The following is a 15,465-nucleotide window of genomic DNA, read 5'->3' as shown; positions in this document are numbered from 1 at the left end:
TTTATTTCCCTTAACCTTTCTTCGTGGTCTTTTAATTGTTTTTTCTTCCTTGCCATCAACTTGTCTTCTGTGTCACTCACTCTTCCACCTCATTAACCCTGGGCATTAGGATCTCCAGTTTGGATTGCATCTCATTTAATTGATTTTTAATTTCTGCCTGATTAGATCAAAATTCTGCAGTCATGAAGTCTCTTGATTCCTTTATGCTTTTTTCCAGAGCCACCAGTAGCTTTAGAATTGTGCTTCTGAATTGGCTTTTTGACATCGACTTGTAATCCAAATTCTGTACCTCTGTGGCAGAGAGTACTGTTTCTGATTTTTTCTTTTGTGGTGAGTTCTTCTTTCTAGTCATTTTGCTCAGTGCAGAGTAACTAATAACGAGTTGTACTGGAAAAAGGAAGGAAAAAAAGGGAACAAAAAGAAAAACCAAGGAGGGGTATCCTCTGGTTCTATATACTGTAAAACCCTCGGCTTCCCCTGGAGCTTCCCAGCACTGCATGGTCAAGAAATTGCTTTCCCCCCCCCCCGTCCTTCCAGCTGGTCTTCTAGGGGAGGGGCCTGCTGTGCTGATTCTCAGGTGTGTGCACCTGGGGGAGCTGCCCCACCCCCTGCCAGGTGCTGGGCTGGGTGGGAGCTATTTACCCCATGAGGCCCCTGTTCCCTGGCGGCCCCGCTCTGTCCCAGGCACAGCATGACAGCAGGAGGAACACCACCACTGGCAGCGGCCAGCTCTCCAGCCCTGGAGTCCGATCCTGCAGTAACTACCTCAGCTCCCAGTCCACACTGGCCTGGATGCTCCCTGGGCGGGGGGGGGGGGGGGGGTTGCTGACCTGCACAGCTCGGGGGCGCCCTGTGGCAGGAGCATCCTCACTGTACTGTGCCCTTCCAGCCTCTGCCTGTCTCGAGGGGAGTGCAGGATTGTGTGCTGTGTCCACCTGGCGCCCTGGGATCCAGGGCTTGCACTGCTGGAATTGCACTCGCGGGGCTGTGCAGCCCCTTCCGCCCGGAGCCACTGCCTGACCTGCTCCCAAGGCCCTGCCAGGTGTGCGCTCCGGCCCTTTACCGCACTCTCCCCAGGCACACTTCCTCTGTTAGTGACCCTGGTAACCTGGAGGCTCCACTGCCCCTCCTGGGATCCTGCCCGAGTTCCCTGCAAGCGCCTTTCCCTCTGCGAAAAAAGTTCCTGCTTCTCCGGGACTGGGCTTTCCTGTCCTGGAGGCTTTCGCTGCTGCTCCCCCTTAGCCCGACTCCTCGGGGGGGCCCTTCCCCCACTTGATTGTTTTATTTTTTTTCCTGTCTTCCTACCTTGTTAGAAGCGCAAACTCTTCTCTCTGTAGCATTCCAGCTGTTCTCTCTTTAAATCTCAGGCCGAATACGTAGGTTTTTAGGATGATTTGAAAGTTATCTAGGTAAGTTGGTGGGGACAGGGGACTTGGGGACCCTACTCTTCTGCCATCTTGCCCGGCCCTTGGGCAGTGTCATCCTTATTAGTGTGTTTCTCCAACACCTTCCTAGACATTTTGGTTATTTCACATTTCACAATAATTTTATATCCTTCAGTGAAAGGGGTAGTTTTACCTAATAATGTCTACTAGGAAGTGTAAACACATGCTAAATGGAAATAGTCTACTCTGAAGTCCCAGTAGATGTTGCTGGGCAGCACTCAGATTTTTGCCATAAACCTCAGTCTGAGCTCCATGCCAGGCTATGCCATGGAAAATTTGTCCCTGCTAGCATACCATCTTCTGTTCCACACTGTGTGTGGGCTCAGATGGTCTTACTGGTTCTCATGTAGTGTGTCCAGTTAATAATACTTGAAGGGCATATTCACATCCCTTCTGTTTCACAGTACTAACTTGTGGAAACTTCCTCCAGTGGACTATCGCGTCCCTCTCCAAAATGCAGTCAGGTAAAAGAAGACCACTGCATGTAGGCCTATTCAAACCTAACAGTTTCCTTACAGATTTTTATTGTAATGCCATCAGCTTGTGTCCCTAACTTGATCAGCATCAGGCCAGACTCAGCATTTTATTTTACTTTAGCTATGGTAGATGACACCAACCAAATGTTTAATGGGCATTTTTCTTAATAGTTTGCATTTCTTTATGTGTCCAGTAAACCAACTTTCCAGGAGATGGATCCATTGGTAATTTTACCTTTACTGAGTACAGCCTAGATGCTGCTCCCTTCCAGTAGTGACCATGTGGGCCACTCAGCAACCAAAGGTTCTTCATTTCATCCCTGCTCTTCGTAAGCTACATGTTTACACAAGGCAGGGCTGTTCTAGCCAAGTGTGAGACATTTCATCTCAATTCTGACATTGTCTACCTGTAGATAGTATCACATCCCATAGAATAAGGACTCCGTCCTACAACTCTGCCCTCATCCCCCACCACAGATGCCAGTGACAAATTCAGTTTATCACTGTGCCTCTGACTCACCTGCTACAGATCGGTTCTGAAAACCCCCTCCTCAGGAAGCCTCTCTACTCGAGTACTAGATGGTTTATGATGAAAAGATACAACTCAGGCACAGCCAGCTGGAAGAGATGTAGAGGGCAAGGTCCTAGGGAAAGGGTGCAGAGTTTCCATGTGTTCTCCTAGCCCACCACGTCCCTACATCTCCACATGTTCACAGCCCAGCAGCTCTGGCCTTTTGGATGTGTATGGAGGCCTCATTGTATAGTCATGACTGATTCACCCATTGGCCAGTGGTCCTTTAGGCAACTTGCAGCCTTTCTCCCTGCTCCTGAGCTTGGGAGGTGGCAGGGGGTAGGGTGGGCAGAGATACCACCAACCTTTGAGCAACATGGGTTTGACCTGCACTGATCCACTTGGAAGTGGATTCTTTGCAGTACAGTACTTGACAGTTTTTTTTTTATTTTCTTAACGTTTTTTTCTGTAGCTTATTAACTTACTTTAAGAATATATGTAGCATACAAAATCAGTATTAAGTGACTTATCACTAAGGCTTCTGGTCAGTAGTGGGCTGTTAGTGATTAAGTTTTGGGAGAGCCAGAAGTTACATGTGGATATTCAGCTACATCAGGTGGTCATTGTCCCTAAACTCTGCATCGTTCCGGGGTCAAGTGTATGTTTTTGTTTTTTTTAAAAATTTTATTTATTTATAGAGACACAGAGACCCAGGCAGAGGAAGAAGCAGGCTCCATGCAGGGAGCCTGAAGTGGGACTCGATCCCGGGTCTCCAGGATCACGCCCCGGGCTGCAGGCGGCACTAAACCGCTGAGCCACCGGGGTTGCCCCAAATGTATGCATTTTTGATTGTAAATCCTAACATCACAAACATAATAGTCTGGCCAAGATTCGTTTATCCCAAAAATGGCCCGATGGGTCAAGCAATAGCTAATCAATTTAATATGTTCATGTTTGAACTGTGTAAAGAAGACAAAAGGATTTCAATAGAATTGAAATATATTTGCTATAGAAATAGCTACTGTACTATTAACTTTTAGCTAACTGGGATATGCTAACTGGAAAATCACAAAAGTCAGACTTACTGATGAAACATTAGAACCTCAGACGTCTAATAGACTAGATGATACACAAGTAAAAATGTAAATTGCAAAGGCTCAGAAGGGAACACTCATGAGGGAGGGACCATGGAAAAGGATGGGAAGAGTTGGGGTGGAGGTGCGCTCTCTCAGCACTCCTTTTACTATTAACTTGAAGCAGCACAGACAGGACTGGAATCTAAACTCTTGGATGCTGAGCTATTAGCGTCATTAAGTTAAGACTGAAGAGACATCTGAACCACCAAATGAGCTTACCACAGAGGAGGTGTTGGCAGTATTGTTCTGATTCTTCTGTTGCCCAGGTAGCTGTGTTTCTTGGTTTGTCGTCATCTGTATTAAAAGCATAGAGAGAGACTTTGGAATGTCACTTAGAGCTAGGCCCAGTCATTTTTTAAAGTGCATTATAAGTCATACCCAATTTCATTTTTCCACAGGCTCAAAATCTGACGCCCCAGGACTACAGTCTGAGGTGGTCAGGCCTTTTGGTGACAGTGGGTGAAGTCCTGGAAAAGAGCTTACTGAACGTGACCCGGACTGACTGGCACATGACATTCACCGGCATGTCTCGCCGGCAGATGATCTACAGCGCAGCCAAAGCCATTGCTGGCATGTACAAACAGCGTCTGCCCCCCCGGGCCGTATGATGGAAGACTGCCCCAGGACACTGAGACGACTTCACTTGGAACTTGGCGGTAAAGACGTTATCGTATCATCCCGGGTAGAGAGCGCCAATGAATGCAGCAGTCTGGATAATTTGCCTGTAGGCTGCTCTTGTTCTCTGCTAAAAAGGCATGGTGTCATTCCAGTAGATGAAAACAAACAGATCCTTGCTGTGATCGTGTCATTTCACGTACCGCAGTTCTCAAAAAAATATATCAATATTTTTATAGGACAATTTGATATACCAAATTTGTAAGGTGCAAATTCAAGTGCTATGACATTTAACTCAATGATATGTACTTGATTCTTTTGTTGTTTAGGAAGATACAATTCATTGAAGCATGTGTCGTTTATCTCATGATTTCTCTCTGTTATTCTAACACTTTCTGTGCATGCAGGTGATCAGTGATCTCAGGTGTGACGCTGAGCCGTGCGCTCAACAGCTGACCCTCAGACACCAACACCAACTGGCAGGGAGACGGTGGACATTTCTATGCATATTTTTCATTCACGTGGGCCAAAATAACGGGAGTGATTTCTTTTCTTTTCTTTTTTTTTGTTATCATGGATGGACACACATCTTAAGATTTTTTTCAAAGTAAGACTTGGCATTTCACAGATTTATACTCTGAAACACTGCAGTAGTAGGTTTTATTTTCCGTTGCTGTATGACAATTAAGTGGCACATGATTTGAGTGTATTTTAAATCAGAAGCATTTGGGTTATTTTTATATACTACTATTCGATATTTCCGAGTAAACTCTGACAATGTCCATTATTCCTATTTCCACTCATTTTCTCAACTGTCAGACATTTTTCAGAGGAATTACTTTGTTATTTATGGGATTCTATGCCTCCTGTTTTAATTAAGGTTACTTGATATTTAGATTGCCTTAAACACTGCTTTTCTAACTTGGTGCCATTCTGCCTTTACTCTTGATGGAAGTTTTCAGTGAATATTCAGCCTGGTTTATCTAGTCCATCATGTTTGTCTTTAGTGAAAGCTTCTCCCTCCCCCCTCCAACCCCAAATAATATATTTTAGCATTTTTGGATTTATATAAATCAAAATTTAAGTAGTTTGTCTTTTACTCTGGACTCTATGTATGCAAGTTCATATAACTTTTTGAACAGTTTCTTACATAAATGTAATTTAATTTTTATTTACTCGTCTATACAATTCTTTGTATGTAAATTAATCAGCACAATCTTATAAAGGGTGTTGAAGCTATTACCCTGCACTGTCATTACATGTAACATTTGCTTTGTATTATTTTGAGTACTTACTTGATTTTTGCTTTTTTACCTGAGAATGAGAAGCATTAATTTCACAACTCTGTGTTCATTTCCAAGCACTGTATGGTTGCTGGGTGAAATTCAGATTTGTCTGTCATTAAAAGGAAGGAGAGAAAAGGCATGTAACCAGTTGCTGTGGTGTAATAGGAGTAGAATGCTTTTCTCCCCGCTTTTATTGCTATTTGTGCAACACTTTATCTGATTAATAAAAGAGAAGTGTTTCTGTACCACTTGCTTTTATTCTTTATTTTTAAAAAGCTCCTCTTTCCTAACCATATTTTATCATGGCATTGGCCTGCTGACAAATCACAATTAGGGATGAAGGATGCCCGTACTTGGGAGTATTTCTGACATTCTCCCTCCTGTTATACAGAATTTTAAAGATCCTTAAAATGTACCTTTTTATTTTACCAAGTCTTAAACAGTTGATGTTTCTGATGGCTATTTTCATAGACTCACAAACATGGATATCCACTTTGATGATAGTTTTCCCGTTGTCCTCAAATTCTTCTATGGCTTGTGTGAAGCCAAGTAATTTCCAGTCCTGTTCACCGGCCGAGCCTTCTGCTCCCTGGAACAGTGTGAACAGGCGAGGAAGGTGAGGGAAGGGCATGTGGAAAAGATGAACCTACACTCTGCTTTGGCCTCAGGCTCTTTCTGGCCCTCTTTCCAACCTTTGAAAGTTGTCTAAGCATGACTGACTCCATGAGCTCCGTGTTCCCCACCTTGTGTTTATCTTTTCATTTTTAGATTTGTCATACAAGGGGCAAGAAAAAGAACTCAGGACCCTGTATGTGCCTGGGCAGTGTGAGCCAGGCAGCGTCCTAATGAGCGGGCATACAACATGCAAGCCGTCAGCCCGAGGCCTGGTCCCCTTCCCCGGGCACCCAGCCATCCCCGGCCTTCTCCCTCCCTGCCCACTTCCACCCACACCAACAGTTCTGAGGGAAAGTCCCACTACGAGTCCCTCAAGCTTCTCAGGAAAACCAGTCTCTGACACGGTTCTTATCACTGTTCTTGGGGTCCTGTCTGTGATTCTTTGCTCTTTGCTCGGGGAATTACTTAGTGAATGTTCTCAGCTCGTACACTTCGGTGTTTTAATTAAGCGGTGCAAAAGACAACAGGAAAAAGGCAGCACGAGTAACGTAGCATCAGCCTCAGTTGACAGAAGGAATCAGATGACTCCATTCAGGACCCTTCAGTGAATAAGCCTGTCAGGTCCCCCGGAACCAGAGTGGTGCCACAGTTGGAAAGACTTAGCAGTTCTAGTTTTCTCCTCCTTGTCTCTCAATGACTTGCCCATTCTCTGGTTTGTCTTAAGGAATAATGAGGTAGAAAATTGAGATGACTGAATAGAAACCAAATAGAACTGTACTAGTAAATTTAAGGGAAAAAGGATATGTGTGTATTCAAAATTATGCAAATTAGCGATATACTCAGTGTCAACTAAATTACTTTGTTGTTGAATATGCTTTGTTCTTGACTACAAAAAATTCTAAACAGGTATTTGTGTTCTCTGAAGCCAAACTGAAAGTATTTTGTGGTCCGAAAGATGTCGGGTTATGCATATATCATTAAGAAATTTGGATTTTTACTCCCAGAATATGAAGTTCATTCTTAAGATACTACGCAGGATGATGTATTGCATAAAAACTATTTTGTAAGTATGTAAATATGTTATAATAAAGAATACCTCAATTTATTTCCCAAAGTTGTATAGTGATTTTTTAAATGCTCAGTCATAATTTCTATTAGAAGGACCGACATTACTTTGTCTCAGTGGGCTACTGGCTACCACCAATTCTTACAGAATAGCAATTTAAAAGACATCTTTCAAGTGCAACGGTAACACTCAAATATACCAGAATAACTAACTTTAACTTCAGATAACTCAATATTTAGGGCAGAGGATACTCTTGAGATGGAGGTGATGGGCAAGAAGTTATGGCCTGTGTTCCTTTGATGTCTTGACTGGAGAGTTTGATTTACCCTTAACTTCCATAAGGATCTTCTTTATAAAAAATAAATGTATTATATTTGCTATTCTGAGCCTGTGATCTCAGGGCAGAGATTTTTGTTTTGGTTTAATAGGCAAGGGGGTACTTTGCAATGAAATATTCATTTGGGTGTTTTGTTTGTTTGCCAAAGAAAAACAGTGTTGTTTTCAGTACACTAGAAAAACACCAATCCAGAACTCAGTAAAGGCCCTGTTAAATTTATACTTTGTTTTAGAATTAACTAGAGGAGAAAAAAATTGGGCAAGAGAAACAAAATTAGTAAGCCCAATATCAAGATCCAAAAATTTCCTTTATGTGTATATTCTTAAAATTATCCTTAACATGAATACATACTAAGAATTTAAAGCAGGAATTAAAAAGAGGGAACTAACAAATGATAAATGCATATCACTGAATAGGTACTGGAGTAGAACTTCAGCTACTTCCTCAGTATCACCCCAGCGAGAATGTGACAAAGGGCTTAAGTGGAGGGTGTCACTTTCCAAACCACTCTCTTATGAAACATCCTACGTATTTGCTTCAGGAACTTCTGGGTACAGAGCTAATCCTGTAAATATTTGTTAATTCAACTAAATTCAAACAATAGCTTGAGACTTTGCCCAGGTATACTTTCAATTTTACAACATCATGTTTAAGAACACTCCTATTACTCCGTATTTTTTAGTCTTTGGTACTGCTTTGGGCTTTGCTGCTGGTGTAAGAATATATTTTTGGTAATTAAATATCCTGCTCCCAAATTTAAGAAACCAGAAACTAGGTTTACATTGGAATACCATTTTTAGGATTAGAGCCAGAAATGTTCTTCTGTCTAATCTTCAAGCAAGGTCCTGACCACATCCTTGTAAAATATATTTTAATATTCTGAGGCCTCTGCTCCCAGGGCCACACTTGGAGAACCACTGCGTGGTACCATTCCTGACTCATTCTTCATGTCCTAAGATATTTTAGTGAGGTCACCTGGATAGAAGCGTAGATCTTTCCTGACTTCAGTGTCCCTCACAAGAAGAACCACCAATAACTATTCCAGGACACCACTCAGAGAATCTCAGAACAAGGTGGTGAGGCAGAAGCAGCCCTGTACCACAGAGACCAAGCCCACCGCCTGAGAAGGGGTAGGGGGGCTGCTCTGAGCTTGACGATCCTGCCCCTCCCCCACGGCCAGTGCAGCACTGCACCCAGTGGACCTCACCCCCACCTCCACCCTCTGAACCTCTGGTTCCTCTGTAGGGAAAAGATCCCAGGGTGGACATCCAGCTCCCCCAGCATTATGAGTTGCTTCTTGGAAGCCCCCAGTCTGGTGTCCACTCCCAGAAATTGGGGGCAAACCTGCAGGATTTGACCACAATGAATCTGATTATGATGGCAGGTGGGGACGGGCTTCCGACAGCCAGCGCGGTCATCTTGGCCAACTGACTTTTTACCTGCAGCACCCAAGCAGTGGTCCTGATCAGTTTTGTTCATCTGTAGAACCAAGGGTATGGCACAGTCTGATCAGGGAACTTAGCACGGTGCAGGTCAGCCTGCTTTGGGTCCTCCTATCAACAGCATCATCAGCCCTGGATCCTGGTCTGCCCCCCACACAGGCAGGGGAACTGAACCGGAGCCCAGCCCTCTGCTGCGTGTAACTCCTAACCCCATCTGACCAGAAAGGCTGGCAGGAACCCCTGGGAGCCACGTAGCCCGGCAGTGCATGCAAAGCAAGTACAGCAGGCAGAGCTGATCATCCACAAAATGAAGCTAGTACCAGGTGTGGAGGGTTCCCCCGCTTTACCCAGTCAGAGGAGTTCATTCATACCCTACTCACCATTAAGTCAAACTCCCAACACCACCAAACCAGAAAGCCGGGCTCAAACACCTGGAAAGCTAAGCCCATCTATTCTTGAGCAGAGAACCTGGAAGGCAGAGCCGATAGTCTGCAGAGCAAGGCTGGTAACTCTGTTTAGCTAGGAAACCTGAGAAATGGGTTGGCTTGGGACGAGAGAAGGCTTTACCAGGCCTTGGAACTGGTTCTCCCAGTGAGCCAGGACAGGGAAACTAATTCATAGCTGTGGAGGCCGAGAGAATTCGAGCCATTCACGTTCAATATTGGCACAAGTACAGCCATTGTAGCTTTGGTAGCCACCTCAGGCCACTGTGACCAGGCCACTGTGACCAGGTACCGAACTCTACCTTACCCTGGCTACAGAAAAAACACAAAGCACGCCCTTATCGGAATAAGGAAGCAAGAGCTTGTGAGACCTCTTTACTGGAGATTCTCACACCCCCACCCTTACTGAAAAACCCCACCTTACCCCTAGACCAGCCCATAAAAACCTAGCTGTAACCCACCTCGGGGTCCAAGTCCCTGCTCCGCTGTGTCGGGTATACTTGGACCCAAGCTCGAGCTTGCTAATAAACCCTCGTGTGCTTGCATCGGTGTCGGCTCCTTGGTGGTTTCTCAGATTCGCAATCTTGGGCACAATGGCCTCGCTTGTTGAATAAAGCCTCAGCCTGCCTTCCCAGAGGAGTTAGCTGCAGCACATGGGAAGCTGGGTAGCCCATGACTTTAAGTATTTATAGAGCAAAGCCAGTGGCCTCGTTTGCCAGGAAATTCAGTGTACACTCTTGCCTGATTCAGGTTTCCAATCAATGAGCAATGCAAGTCCTAGGCCCCAACCTCCTGCCCTGCCAGGACATGGAAGCTATTCACCATCCCACCAGCTCCTATGTGTAGTACCTAGTCCCAACCATCTAGTATGCCCGAGCAGAGAACTCAGGCAACTTGCACAGCCCATCCTACCACTTCGCTTGGGCAAGGAATCAAACCAGCAGTTTAATCCAACTGTTCTCAGAAACCCACTCCTCACCCTCGCCTCAGAGCTTGGGCAGTGGCCTCAACCCAAATTAGACCCTGATAGCAAGCCCCATGACCCTAAGGATGTTCCTAGCAGACATTTCCAGAAACCCATATTGAGCTTACTGGTGAACTACCTAGGCCTAATCAAACCTGTGATGTATGGAAAAGGAACCACTTGCCTGAATGTGCAAATACCAACATAAGGAACTCAAGATAATTAAAAATAAGATAACAGGAAGCACCAAAGGAAACCTGGGGCTCTAATAACTGATCCTAAAGAAATGGAGATCTATCAATTATCAGATAAAAATTCTGAATTATCCTTTTTTCTGGGCCCTACTCTTGTTTCCAGAATAATCATTTTAAAAATGTTTAGTGAACTATAAGAACACACAACTTAAATTTGAAAAATAACATATGTACAAAATGAGAAGTTCCACTAAAATAGAGAAACCATCAACAACAAAAACCCAAACAGAATTTCCAGAGCTCAAAAGTATGATGACTGAATTAAAAAAAAAAAAAAAAAAAGCGCTTCAAAAGTAGATTTGACCATGCAGAAGAAGTAATCTGTGACTGAAAGAACATCTGAAATTCTACAGAGGGGAGAAAAAAATATATAAATGAATGAACAAAATTCATTCTGTTCTGATGGGACATCAAAAGAAATAATACCCACCATCAAGGGAATTCTAGAAGACAAAGAGTAAGTGACAAAGTATGTTTGAATAAAAAATGGTGAAAACTTCCCGAAACCTGGGGAGAGAAAAAGAAATACAGATACTTAAGACCTAAAGGACCCGAAGTAGGTTAAGCCCAAACAAGACTGCACAGAGACATATTATCATTAAATTTTGAAAAGTCAAAGATAAAGAAGTAATTTTGAAGCTAGCAAAAGAGGAAAGTAACTAACATACAAGGGAGCTCCCAAAAAACTATCCATCTCTCAACAGAAATATTCCAGGCAGGAGAGAATGGGATGATATATTCAAAATATTAAAAGAAAAAACTCAACCAAGAATCCTATACCTGGGAAAGCTGTTCTTCAGAAAGAGAGAGGTGAAGACTGTCCTGAGCCAACAATAGCAGAGGGCTCATCACCACTACACCTGCCTTATAAGAAATGCTAATGGGAGTTCTTTGAGTGGAGACAAAAAGAAGCCAATTAACATCATAAAAATCTAAGTAGGTAGGATAAAACTCACTGGCAATGGTAAATATATAGTCAAAGTTAGGGAATAGGGAACAGTGGTACATAATGCACTTACACCTCTAGTTTAAAAGTTTTAAAACACAGTAAAAATAGCCATATCGGCACTATTCTGTTACTACATACAAAATATTAAAAAATATTCAAACTATAATATCAATAACTTAAAATGGGGGTGGAAAAAGTATAAAGTTCAAGAAAACTATTCAAGTTAAGTTTTCAGCTCAAAATAAGGTATTATAATTTTCAGATATTTTATGTAAGTTTCATGGTAACTTCAAAAGAAAAATCTATAGTAACTGCACAAAACAACATTACAAATATTTCAAACCATACGGACACCAAAAAAACCCCACAAAACTAGAGGATATGAAACAATGAACAATGGGTTTTCAAAACACCCACAAAATAATTGACAAAATCATCATAATAAGTCCTTACCTATCAATAATTACTTTAAATGCAAATGGTTTAAATTCTCTAAAACAAAGAATGGCTCTATAGGGGGAAAAATTAACAAACAAGGTCCAATGGGATGTTGTCTACAAGTAACACTCTCTAGCCTTAAAGAGACATAGACTGAGAAAAAAGGGATAAGGAAAGGTATTTCAAGCAATGGCAACCAAAAACAAAAGAAAGAAGCAGAGAAGCTGTACTTATATCAGAGAAAATAAACTTTAAAGAAAGACTGTAGGAGGCAGAGGCAAGATGGCAGAGGAGCGCGAGTCCTCAACTCACAGGCTCCCACCAACTTGCCTAGATAACTGTCAAGGCCTCCTGAAGGCCTAGGAATTCGCCCTGAGGTTTAAAGAGAGAACAGCCGGGACTCTACAGAGAGAAGAGCTTTGGCTTCAAACAGGGTAGGAAGGCGGAAGGAAGGAAAGGAAGGGAAGGAGGAAAGAGGAAAGAGGAAAGAGGAAAGAGGAAAGAGGAAAGAGGAAAGAGGGAGAGGAGAGGGAGAGGAGAGGGAGAGGGAGAGCCTCCAGGCTCCCGGGGTCCCCAGGAGGAGAGGGGCGCCGGGGGAGAGCTCCCCGCACCCCGCGGCCGACCTCGGGGAGGGGCTAGAGCGCCGCAGCCCCGGGGCATCGGAGGGGGGGGCAGGCGGCGGCTGCGGGCGGAGGCGGAGAGGGCCCAGGGCAGCGCGGCCTCTCCTGCCGCCGGGCGCCAAGAGCTGCGCGGAGCAGCGCCCCCGCCGCCCCGGGAGCACCTCGGCCAGGGCGGGGGGGGGGGGGGGGCAGGGGGAGGGAGCCTGCGGTGCTGCCCGCGGAGCTGACTCCAGGGCTGGAGAGCCAGCGGCCGCCATCCTGCTGGTTCCTCCTCGTTCCCGTGAGCCCGGGAGGAGGAGCTCCTCGCGGGGGAGCTGCGCAGGCGGAGCCCGGCACCTGGCGGGGGGCGGGGCGTCTCCCGCAGGTACACACACCTGAGAGTCAGCGCGGCAGGCCCCGCCCCCGGAAGACCAGCTGGAAGGACAGGAAGGAGCAAGTTCTGGACCATGCGGCGCTGGGAAGCTCCAGGACCAAGGGAAAATCAAGGGAACATAGTATATAGAAATAGAGGGTCCCCACATTTTATAACATGTGTCTCCTTTTTCCATTACAACTCATTTCTATATCAGACTAAAAATTTCCAATATTTTTTTTCTTTTCCCACCTTAACTACAATATTTACCAGCTCTTCATTTTTAAGTTTCTTGCCTTTTGGCTTTCATATTTCTACAATTACATCTCTTAGATATATTTTTCACTTCTGGATTCTCTTCAACATAATTTAATTTTGGTAGATATAGGAGATTTGGGTTTTTGTTTTGGTTTGGTGTCTCTGCCTTGTTTTGTTCTATAATGGTGGGAGTTAATAGCCTCTAAAACATGACCAGCATACACCCATAACCTAGTGGAATACTACGCTGGTTCATTCTGCGAGATTATATTCTCTCTTCATTCCCATTCTGCCCCCCCCCTTTATCTTGTATATGTTTTGGTGGTCAGTGTTGGGGCTTTCTACAACTATTGCTGGTTTACATAAATTTGGGACTGAGCATCTTCTAACATACAGAACTTAATATACTCAGAACTAAGAGGATCACACTCTAAGACTCTCAGGTAGACTACCTTCTCTCTCCACTATCACGTCTTCATCACCACTTCCTCCCAGTCCCCCCTTTTTTTCTTTTCTTTTTTTCTCTTGTTCCTCTTTACCTTTTTTTTTCTTTTATTCTTTTTCTTTTTTCTTCTTTGGGGTTTTTGGCCTTTTATTTTTTACTACTTTGTTTTAAAATTTGTTTTTCACTTTAGTGGTCCTTTTACTTTCTTCTGATCTTTTTCATTTTCTGGTCTTTTACCTCACCACAGTCATCTAGGGTGGAATTTACTTAGGTCATGGTTGATTTTTTTTAAAGATTTTATTTATTTATTCATGAGAGACACACAGGCAGAGACACAGGCAGAAGGAGAAGCAGGCTCCATGCAGGGAGCCTGAAATGGGACTCAATCCTGGGTCTCCAGGATCATGCCCTGGGCTGAAGGTGGTGCTAAACCACTGAGACACATGGGCTGCCCCTACCTAAATTCTTAAACAGTAATTCTTATCTTTCAATAGGCACTCTGAACGTGAATGGGCTAAATGATGCGTCCCATCAAAAGACGCAGGGTTTCAGACTGGACAAAAAAGCAAGACCCATCTATTTGTTGTCTATAAGAGACTCATTTTAGACCTAAGGACACCTCCAGCCTGAAAATGAAAGGGTGGAGAACCACTTGCCATCCAAATGGTCCTCAAAAGAAAGCTGGGGTAGCAATTTTCATATCGGATAAATTACAGTTTATCTCAAAGACTGTAGTAAGAGATGAAGAGAGACACTATATCATACTTAAAGTGTTTATCCAACAAGATGACCTAACAATCATGAATATTGATGCCCCTAATGTGGGAGCTGCCAAGTATATCAGTCAATTAATAACCAAAGTAAAGACATACTTAGATAATAATACACTAATAGCAAGAGACGTCTGCACGACACTTTCTGCAAATGACAGATCTTCTAAGCACAACATCACCAAAGAAACAAGGGCCTTAAATGATACAGTGGACCATCTGGATTTCACAGGTATAGACAGAATTTTCCATTCGAACCCAACTTAATACACATTCTTCTCAAGTGCATATGGGACTTTCTTCAGAATAGACCACATACAGGGTCACAATTCAGGTCTCAACTGATACCAAAAGATTGGATTGTCCCCTGTATATTTTCGGACCATAATGCTTTGAAAGTAGAACTCAATCACAAGAAGAAATTTGGAAGAAACTCAAACACATGGAGGTTAAAGAGCATCCTACTAAAAGATTAATGGGTCAGCCAGGAAGTTAGAGAAGAATTAAAAAGATTCATGGAAACTAATGAAAATGAAGATACAACTGTTCAAAATCTTTGGGATTCAGCAAAAGAAGTCCTAAGAGGGAAATACATCGCAATACAAGTATCCCTCAAAAAACTGGAAAAAACTCAAATACACAAGCTAAAGGAACCTAAAGGAACTGGAGAAAGAACAGCAAATAAAACCTACACCAAGCAGAAGAGAGTTAATAAAGATTCGAGGAGAACTCAATGAAATAGAGACCAGAAGAACTGTGGAACAGATCAACAAAACCAGGAATTGGTTCTTTGAAAAAATAGGCTAGGTAAACCATTAGCTAGCCTTAATAAAAAGAAAAAGGACTCAAATTAATAAAATCATGAATGAAAGAAGAGAGATCACAACCAATACCAAGGAAATACAAACATTTTTTAAAACATATTATATAAGCAGCTATGTCACCAAATTAGGCAATCTAGAAGAAATGAATGCATTTCTGGAAAACCACAAATTACCAAAACTGGAACAGGAAGAAATGGAAAACCTGAAAGGCCAATAAGC

At 43.4% G+C, this 15,465-nt stretch overlaps 1 protein-coding gene across 2 annotated transcripts in view; it reads left to right on the top strand.

The window, feature by feature from the left end:
- The window catches only part of PRRC1 (proline rich coiled-coil 1), a 39,551-nt gene extending 33,837 nt beyond the window's left edge, over positions 1–5,714 (top strand). The window contains exons 9-10 of one of the 2 annotated variants that reach the window (XM_055302491.1): positions 3,967–4,224; positions 4,591–5,714. In XM_055302491.1, the coding sequence (XP_055158466.1) occupies positions 3,967–4,176 (210 nt within the window). In that variant the 3' untranslated portion in view covers positions 4,177–4,224; positions 4,591–5,714. Of the gene's footprint in view, positions 1–3,966 lie in introns of both variants that reach the window. The other variant, XM_055302490.1, reaches the window with a different exon arrangement.
- Positions 5,715–15,465: the final 9,751 nt, after the last annotated feature.

The sequence above is a fragment of the Nyctereutes procyonoides genome, unplaced genomic scaffold, assembly GCF_905146905.1.
Source record: "Nyctereutes procyonoides isolate TBG_1078 unplaced genomic scaffold, NYPRO_anot_genome, whole genome shotgun sequence".
Classification (NCBI taxonomy): Eukaryota; Metazoa; Chordata; class Mammalia; order Carnivora; family Canidae; genus Nyctereutes; species Nyctereutes procyonoides.
The sequence above is the reverse complement of the archived record's forward strand: the minus strand, read 5'-3'. Positions and strand labels throughout refer to the sequence as shown.